General features: G+C 41.0%; 2 protein-coding genes across 2 annotated transcripts; both read left to right on the top strand.

Moving 5' to 3' along the window:
• Positions 1 to 275: 275 nt before the first annotated feature.
• On the top strand, positions 276 to 2,963 carry LOC116222329 (E3 ubiquitin-protein ligase TRIM35-like). Its single transcript, XM_031575989.1, has 5 exons — positions 276 to 720; positions 876 to 971; positions 1,372 to 1,602; positions 1,922 to 2,069; positions 2,392 to 2,963. Exons 1-5 carry the CDS (start codon positions 316 to 318, stop codon positions 2,961 to 2,963), a joined length of 1,452 nt encoding a protein of 483 aa, XP_031431849.1. The 5' UTR covers positions 276 to 315.
• A 2,434-nt stretch (positions 2,964 to 5,397) lies between these two features.
• Positions 5,398 to 7,723, top strand: LOC105891010 (nuclear factor 7, ovary-like). Its single transcript, XM_042709118.1, has 4 exons — positions 5,398 to 5,489; positions 5,715 to 5,737; positions 6,292 to 6,422; positions 7,203 to 7,723. The coding sequence occupies exons 1-4, from the start codon at positions 5,460 to 5,462 to the stop codon at positions 7,721 to 7,723; spliced, it is 705 nt and encodes a 234-aa protein (XP_042565052.1). The 5' UTR covers positions 5,398 to 5,459.
• The last annotated feature ends 1,768 nt before the right edge of the window (positions 7,724 to 9,491 follow it).

The following is a 9,491-nucleotide window of genomic DNA, read 5'->3' as shown; positions in this document are numbered from 1 at the left end:
CGGTTTTTCCAGTTCTATACTTACCCTGGGTAAATAAGGGGAGAGACTTGAAAGCAGTTTAGACCAATCAGAAGTCTCTGAAGTTGAGCTACGGAAAATCAGGAAATGAACGTTGAGACATTTTAGCGTCAGCTATTCTGCCTATTCAGTTCGACACTTTTAGTCAGGAGATCTATTTTAATCTGGAAGCATATAGCCATTGTTACCTAACAGATAAGGCAGGATTTACTGAGGTGATTTCTGACAAATAGAGAGTGAAAGTTAAGTGTACACACTCAAAGTTTCCAGCCAAGTGACTGTTTCTGTGAGAGGAGGATGGCATCTAAAAGCTCTCTACCTGAAGAGGATTTAACCTGTCCTGTTTGCTTTGACATTTTCAAGGATCCCGTCGTTCTTTTGTGCAGTCACAGCTTCTGCAAAGACTGCCTTCAGAAGTTCTGGAGAGAGAAGAAATCTAAAGAGTGTCCAGTTTGTAGAAGACAATCTTCATTGGATAATCCGCCACTGAATTTGTCTTTGAGGAACGTATGTGAGTCTTTCCTGAAGGAGAAGAGTCAGAGGGCTTCAGGAGGGTCTGAAGTGCACTGCAGTCTGCACGATGAGAGACTCAAGCTGTTCTGTCTGGAGGATAAACAGCCCATATGTGTGGTGTGTCAGGCTTCCAGGAAACACTCAGGACACCAGTTCCTTCCCATAGATGAAGCTGCACTGGATTATAAAGTGAGTTTCTATTATTTGCTTATAGGTGGAAATGTTATTTATGACTATGCAATGGGCATACTTTGCCTTCTGTATCTGTACTGTTACTAAATGAGTATCCACAACAGAAAATGAGTATAGATAATCATAGTGTGTAATGTATTTGTTCATTATAGGAACAACTCAATGCTGTACTGAAGCCCTTGCAAGAGAAACTGAAAGAATTTAAACAAGTTAAAGAAACATGTGACCGAACAGCCAGTTACATTAAGGTGAGATTTACCAGAACAACCAGTTTCAGAAAGAGACCATTGACTTCATGACACTGTTTCTGACATTGTGTAATATTACCTGTATGATATGACACGTAAACAACTTGTATTGTGCAGCTATTTAGTTTCATTACAACTGCAATTAAATCAAGCATCTCACCCGAGCAATTTGATCCAGATATTACAACTAAACAAACTGATATTTATATTATTAGTATCATTAAAAAAAAATAGAGCAATGATTTCACCACATGATAGTTCAGCCATTGGATAAACTGCTCATGCTGTCAACAATAATACACCTTATTACTTTGTCAATATTAATATTCGATAAATTATATTTGTTTTGAGGAAGTAACATTTTTCATGACTGTCGTCTCTTTGATGTGGGTTATTCAAGATCCAGGCCCATCAGTCAGAGAAGCAGATCAAGGAGGAGTTTGAGAAGCTTCATCAGTTTCTGAAAGATGAAGAGGAGGCCAGAATAAGAGCACTGAAGGAGGAAGAGGAGCAGAAGAGTTTGATTATGAAAGAGAAGACTGAAGAATTGAGCAAGGAGATGTCCACTCTTTCAGATAAAATAACAGCCATTGAGAAGCAGATGGTTGCTGAAGACATAATCTTCTTACAGGTATGGACATGTGGTTTCTGTTCAGTTGGAAAAATGGTGAGCTGTTTATGATATTTAATAAATATTTTCAGTTTTATAATCTATTTCTTTTGATATTTTGTTCATATAATGCATCATTACTGTCCATTGCGTGAACAAGACCTAAACCCTCAAGACAGACACAGAATATTGAGATTAACTCTATTTGTGAAAGCAGAAAAAAATTGTGTGTGTGTACACAGTAATAGGTAGAAAACATGCTTAGTTGCAAAGATATTACATATAGGAGAGCAATCAAAGAGCTCTGCATTTAAAATCTGTGCTTCATGCTGTTTTCCAGAACTTCAAGACTCCAGTCTGTTTTCCTAGTTCTACGTGCTCACTGCAAAATCCACAGGGAGTTTCAGGAGCTCTGATTGATGTGGCAAAGCACCTGGGCAACCTGAAGTTCAGAGTCTGGGAGAAGATGAAGGACATAGTTCAGTTCAGTGAGTTCTATGTCACCTACGACACACACAAGCACAAACACTCCCACACACACACACACACACACACACACACACACACACACACACACACACACACACACACACACACACACACACACACACACACACTCACACATACATCCGGACACACACACACACACACACACACACACACACACACACACACACACACACACAGTATAACATTAACTTAAAAAACAACGTTACAGCTAAATGACGCAGTAAGAACCAATCATCCAACAGTTAAAGAAGTCATACACCTGAGTCCATTTGCTCACCCTCTCCTCATCTCTCTGTTCAGCTCCTGTACTGTTGGACCCAAACACTGCACACACATCGCTCATCGTTTCTGAGGATCTGACCAGCTTTAAAAGGACATATACTAGACAGACACTCCCTGATAATCCAGAAAGATTTGATGTCTATGAGTGTGTCCTGGGCTCTGAGGGTTTCAACTCAGGGTCACACTACTGGGATGTTGAAGTTGGAGACGGTAGAGCATGGTGTGTGGGTGTGACCCCAGAGTCCAACCAGAGGAAGGGGGACACCTTCACATGGGAGAGAGTGTGGCGTGTGGGGTATAATGATTCTAGATGGTATGATGAATCTGGATGGGATGATGATATGGGACATTTGCATGCATTGGAACAGAACCTCCACACACTCAGAGTGCATCTGGATTTGGATAAAGGACAGCTGTCATTCTCTGATCCTCTACAAAATACACACTTACACACTTTCAAACACACATTCACTGAGAAAGTCCTTCCCTTCTTCTACAGCCCTGTGTCACTCTTCGACAGCTTCAGGTCACCACAGAGTATTTTACCACTGAAGCCCTCGGTGACCATTGAACAACGCAGAATATGTTGAGACTAACTCCAAAATCTAAAGTGTTTCATTGAGTAAAATAACAAATACATGAACACATTTAATTTGTCTATATCTAAATCTGCGTTTTCACAATATAAAATATGTATCCTCTGTGGTAGTTTCATATGGAACATGAGGCTGTTAAGTAGAAGTAACACACTCCCCTCCCAACACTAGCAGTAGGTGGTATTTGCTGCTGGTGATTATGAGATTAAACTTGAGTAGGCCTCAATTGTTTGTGTGATATTGTATGATAATCATTTGTGACATATTCTGCATTACTTTGTCATCTTCCCTCTTCAGTAGTAGCCCCAGTTTATGTTGATTGTTATTGATCACTGTTACTCCATCAGTTACTTTTTAATGTTTTCTCAACATGTCAGCTACATGTCTGTACATTTAAGTCATGAATGTTATGTATATTGATGTACATATGGTTAAGTCTGACATGCAATACAACACATCAGATACCGCAAATTCTACCGCAAGTTTCTTTTCTTTCATGGTGGGAATATGTTTATTTAGATTTGTTTAAGGTTTTTAAATATAACCAACATGGAAAACCGAATTTTAAAACTTCCTTCTATCCACATATTTAGAAGCATAAAGTTGACTGTAATTAGGATCCTTCTCTGTGAATATCATGAGTTGGTAATAACCTTTGAATGGTTCAAGAATCATCACCATAACTGTAGTTATTAATCACATGCTGTGCAGCAGGTGATTTTATTTTATTCTTCATGAACAAGAACATGATTGTCCACATGTGAGGAACCAGAGACAGACTCACACACTCTGATGCTGCACTGATTAGGTCATCACTCATCACTCCAGTCCAGTTGATTCCAGTTCTGTGTTTACCACGGCTCAGTAAAGGGAGAGAACTGTGAGTCTGGGAGCAGCTGGGCAACCTGAAGTTCAGAGTTCATTTAATCATACACAACACACACATGCTAACTTGGACATAAACATTCATATTAGTACCGCCATTCAATAATTTTTTTTATTGTCAATGTTGTGCATTGCTTGTGGTACAAGGTTTTCGCTCAATACAGATACCATATATTAAAATAAATAAAAATATTATCATTTGAAATTACTTTACAATTGAAATGACTTATTTTCTTTCATCAGAACTTCAAATCTACCATAGAAATGTGACAGAGTTTCTTTTGTCTCTTTGTTTAAAGCCAAACTAAAACAGGTGCTAACTAAAGTCTGTCAGCCTAAGGCTGGATCCCAGTGCACGCTACAGAATCCAAAGAGAGTTTCGGTTCTGATTGATGTGGCAAAGAACCAAAGCACAATATGCTTGCAGTGAATATCAGGTTTTGACAGATAATATCATGTAAATGGTTCATGAAAAATAACATACTGTCACTATGTATATAACTCCAGCATAACAACTGATTCTTCCATCTTTGTAAAGAAACATCACGTTGACCATGTTTGACTAGATCATTAGATACTTCCACACTGCTTCACTAAGCACTCGCCAGAGTCCAATCCAGTTCTTCCAGTATTATACTTATCGTGGGTAACTTGTGTGAATCCTTTTTACAGAACAGAAGTCAGGCCGCTAGCTTTTCTAGATTGCCTGAAGTACACTGTGTGTGTGTGTGCGTGTGTGTGTGTGTGTGTGTGTGTGTGTGCTTTTCTAGATTGCCTGAAGTACACTGCATTCCACATAATGAACCATTCAAGCTTTTTTGTCTGGACGACGAACAGCCTGTTTGTCTGGTGTGTCAGGCTTCGAGGAAACATTCGGAGCATACATTTCTTCCCATCGATGAAGCTGCGCAAGATTATAAGGTAAAGTCTGCGTGTGTGTATAGTATAGTAATATGATAATGATCAATATATGCCACATTGTAGTCATGCCTTTGTTCTGCAAAGACACTTTAGTTTGTAAAAAAGCTTCCATTCTCTAATAAAGCACTGATTCATAACAGGGGCAGCTCCAGACGTCACTGAAACTCTTGCAGGAGAAACTTCGAGTGCACAATGAGCTCAAACTGACCTACCACCAAACATCCAGTCACATCAAGGTGACAATGACTTATTACAAGGGATGATTTTGTCATTCTGATTTTGTAGTTTTAATGACCTGAGAAATATTAAGACTCTGAATATAATATTTGTATTATGTCTTTTATCTGAAATGGTCTCACCAGCATGTATTTATTTAGACACACAGTACATTAAGTAAAGGGTGTCTAGAGGGAGAATCTCATTGAACATTGTGGACTGAGGAGACCTTCCCCATCATCTTGTTCTGTCCTGAGTTGCCTTCAGATCCAGGCCCAGGACACGGAGAGGCAGATCAGGAGAGAGTTTGAGGAGCTTCAGCAGTTTCTGCGAGACGAACAGGCAGCACGGATTACAGCTCTGAAGGCAGAGGAGAGGCAGAAGAGTCGTGTGATGAAAAAGAAGATTGAGAAGATCAACAAGGACATCGGCACTCTTTCAGACACCGTCAGAGCCACGGAAAAGGAGATGGGAACTGAACATGCACTCTTCCTTCAGGTGGGGATACACACACACACACACACACACACACACACACACACACACACACACACACAGGTGACTCTTCCTTCAGGTGGGGATACACACACACACACACACACACATGCACTCTTCCTTCAGGTGGGGATACATGGGCATGTTTCGTTATCAGTGTATTAGACATCAGATGTGTTGCCAGTGCTTCTAGCTACTTCCGCTAACAAATGTCTTTTCTCCCTGTAGAACTTCAAGGCTACAATGGAAAGGTGAGTGTACACACACACACGCACACACACACACACACACACACACACACAATGGAAAGGTGAGTGTACAGTCCCTTGTGTGTGTTTTCTCTATGGTTTGAGAACACTGAGCTGCTCTGACTCGTGTGTGTTATTTCAGAGCCCAGTGCACACTGCTGTGACTCGTGTGTGTGTGTGTTATTTCAGAGCCCAGTACACACTGCTGTGACTCGTGTGTGTGTGTTATTTCAGAGCCCAGTGCACACTGCTCTGACTCGTGTGTGTGTGTTATTTCAGAGCCCAGTACACACTGCTGTGACTCGTGTGTGTGTGTTATTTCAGAGCCCAGTACACACTGCTGTGACTCGTGTGTGTGTGTTATTTCAGAGCCCAGTACACACTGCTGTGACTCGTGTGTGTGTTATTTCAGAGCACAGTACACACTGCTGTGACTCGTGTGTGTGTGTGTGTGTTATTTCAGAGCCCAGTACACACTGCTGTGACTCGTGTGTGTGTGTGTTATTTCAGAGCCCAGTACACACTGCTGTGACTCGTGTGTGTGTGTGTTATTTCAGAGCCCAGTACACACTGCCAGATCTACCACAGCAGCCAGACTGCGTTTCAGGATGTCTGATCAATGTGGCAGAACACCTGGGCAACCTAAAGTTCAGGGTCTGGGAGAAGATGAAGAACAAAGTTCAGTATAGTGAGTTTGATTTCACACACACACACACACACACATTTTTGTAATAAAACATCAAAGGTACAGGTTAACTTTGAACCTGAGTCATATATTTTTGTATGTATTAAAACACTGAAACAACCCTTGATTTAATATTTATTTCTTGTGATCATAATATAACCGAAGGCAAAAACAGCCTGTTGCACTGTTTCTCACACGTGTGTGTGTGTGTGTGTGTTTCATCTGTAAGATAAATTTGAATTATCAAATTTATCTAATCATATCACATTTAACCAAATGTATCAATGAAGTATAATCACAAGAAAAGGGAAGTCTGCCAACAAGTCAGAAAAACAGCAAGTAACATCTGCAGGGGAAATGTAAAGAGTCAGACAGGAGAAAGCAAGTTAAAACAAAGGCCCGGAAGAGGAGAGAAGCATATAAATCTTAGGTGGTCAAGGCTGGGGCACAGACAAAAATGTCCAGACATACATGTTAGCAGATTAAAAGCAGAAGTTAATCATGTGTTATAACAAAGTGCCGAATGGAAGACAGTGTATGTGGGAGGTGCAGGGGGCCAGAAGTGACATCACAGAATTAGGCCTTAAAAGTGGGAGCATCCTCTGTTTAGACTCTAGAATTCACATTCTCCGGCTTGCTTGACTGTACTTGACTGTCTGTCGGGCAAGTTGTATTGTGTCAGTATCCACCAGTAAACTCAACCTTGTTACAACAAATTGCTTCGTATGGTGGTTCCTCTCCGAAACAACACGCAGAGTATTTTTTCCTAACACATCTCTGTAGCCTCTGTGATCCTGGACCCAAACAGTGCCCACCCACGCCTCATCCTGTCCAGAGATCTGACCAGCATCAGCTTCGGTGACGCTAAGCAGCTTCCTGACAACGCGGAACGCTTTGACTACTGGGAATGTGTTGTGGGCTCAGGGGGCTTGGACTCAGGATGCCACTGCTGGGATGTTGAGGTCGGGGACAGCAAAGGCTGGGATGTGGGTGTGACCCCCGAGTCCAACCAGAGGAAGGGGATCAGCTTCTCCTGGGAGAGAGTGTGGCGTGTGGGCTTCAGGGAGACGGGGATGCACTACTCAGGACCTCACCTCCACAAGCTCCAGCAGAGACTGCAGAGGGTCAGAGTGCACCTGAACATGGCCACAGGGCAGCTGGCATTCTGGGACCCCATCAGTGACACACACTTGCACACCTTCACACACACCTTCACAGAGAGTCTCTTCCCGTTCTTCTACAGCAACCTCTCAAACGCTCCTCAAAGGATTCTGCCAGGGAAGATCTCAGTTTTCTTAGAATAACATGATTAGAACTCAAAGGATTCTGCCAGGGAAGATCTCAGTGATCTTAGAACAACATGATTAAACTCATACCCACCCTAAATGACCCAAGCAGTGTTACAGTTGCTATTGAATATACATGCCATATACAGTACATATCCCTTTATAAACTTCTACATCGCATATTTATATACAATACTTGTTTTGTGCGAAGCAACTTCTGTAGTAACTGTCATGTAGTTTTATAGCACCCTGACAGTGACATAAACATTTATTTACTTAATACTGCGACACAAGGATGGTATGTTTACAAAATTGTGTATGTTTGTGTATGTTTACACAACTAAAAGCAGGTATTTTTTGTTACTTTTTGCTACTTACATAAGCAGGTATTTTTTGTTACTTTTTGCTTCTTACATAACCATATAAACAACAACTGGTTATACAAAACCTAGCCTTGCATTGTTTTGTCATATTATAGAAAATTATCTTTGCAGCTAAGCATGTTTTTGACCTATTACTGTGTACACACACACAATTTTGTTCTGCTTTCACAATAGTTTTGTGTTATTGACTTGCAATAGAGGCAGAGCAACTTCATGTTGTGTGATATGAGTGTGGCCATAGTGCCTGTGTGGTAATAGCTGTAGTCACTTCAACATTCTGAACGGGAACTCTAGAAGCTTGTGTTAATGTACACTCAACATTCTGAACGGGAACTCTAGAAGCTTGTGTTAATGTACACTCAACATTCTGAACGGGAACTCTAGAAGCTTGTGTTAATGTACACTCTGCAACTTGGCTGTCCTGTTGAGGTCATGAGGTTTAGTTTTAAGATGCAAATCTAATTGCATCCTCAACTCAGCACTGAAAACCACACAAGCAAGACAATCATGGCCCCATGTTTTATTCTCTTTACAGGATGCATGTTGAGGCAGTATTTACCAAGATTTGTGTGTGGTAGCCATGTTTAAGGAAGAGAGTAAACAGCAGAGATCCGGTGTTAGTGGGGAGGACTTTATCTCTCCCCCTTTGCCCTCTTAAAGACCAGTAACACTATTATGTAGAACACAGGGTGAACCCAGGGGTATCACAACTGATGATTGTGTAACACCATAAATACTTAGTCATATTATAACCAGCCATTTCTTCCAGCTTTTTTTCATGACAGGTTTTTGAAACAAAGACTTCACCTGTCCTGTTTGCTTTGACAAGTGCTTATTAAAGGTGCTTATCACTATTATGTAGAACACAGGGTGTACCCATGGATGTCATGCTTGCAGTAAATATCAGGTTTTGACCGATAATAACATGTATGGTTTATGAAAAAGAACACACTGTGTCTATGTCTCTAACTCCAGCATAACAACTGATTCTTCCATCTTTGTGAAGAAACAAAGCATTGGCCATGTTTGACTAGAACATTAGATACTTCCACACTGCTAAGGGCTCACCAGAGTCCAGTCCATTTCTTCCAGTCATATACACACCCTGGGTAGATAAGGGGAGAGAAATAAAAGCAGCTCAGACCAATCAGAAGTCTCTGAAGCTGATAGAAGGAAGAATAAGGAAATGAACATTGACCCACGAAGCATTTCACTTCATGTCAGCTATTCTGCCTCTTCAGTTCGACACTTTTAGTCAGGAGATCTATTTTGATTTAGAAGCATATGCCATTGTTACCTGACAGATAATAAGGCAGGATTTACTGAGGTGATTTCTGACAAACAGAGAGTGAAAGTTAAGCGTACAAAGTTTCCAGCCAAGTGACTGTTTCTGTTAGAGGATA

The sequence above is a fragment of the Clupea harengus genome, chromosome 11 (genome assembly GCF_900700415.2).
Source record: "Clupea harengus chromosome 11, Ch_v2.0.2, whole genome shotgun sequence".
In the NCBI taxonomy this organism is placed as follows: Eukaryota; Metazoa; Chordata; class Actinopteri; order Clupeiformes; family Clupeidae; genus Clupea; species Clupea harengus.
The sequence above is the reverse complement of the archived record's forward strand: the minus strand, read 5'-3'. Positions and strand labels throughout refer to the sequence as shown.

Bases quoted from the DNA above. Each gene is read 5' to 3' on its own strand.
- LOC116222329 (XM_031575989.1), top strand. From the start codon at position 316: ATGGCATCTAAAAGCTCTCTACCTGAAGAGGATTTAACCTGTCCTGTT. The intron at 721-875 runs GTGAGTTTCTAT...TGTTCATTATAG, and splicing joins AAGCTGCACTGGATTATAAA to GAACAACTCAATGCTGTACT. The intron at 1,603-1,921 runs GTATGGACATGT...GCTGTTTTCCAG, and splicing joins AAGACATAATCTTCTTACAG to AACTTCAAGACTCCAGTCTG.
- LOC105891010 (XM_042709118.1), top strand. From the start codon at position 5,460: ATGGGAACTGAACATGCACTCTTCCTTCAG. The intron at 5,490-5,714 runs GTGGGGATACAC...TTCTCCCTGTAG, and splicing joins AACATGCACTCTTCCTTCAG to AACTTCAAGGCTACAATGGA. The intron at 5,738-6,291 runs GTGAGTGTACAC...GTGTTATTTCAG, and splicing joins TTCAAGGCTACAATGGAAAG to AGCCCAGTACACACTGCCAG.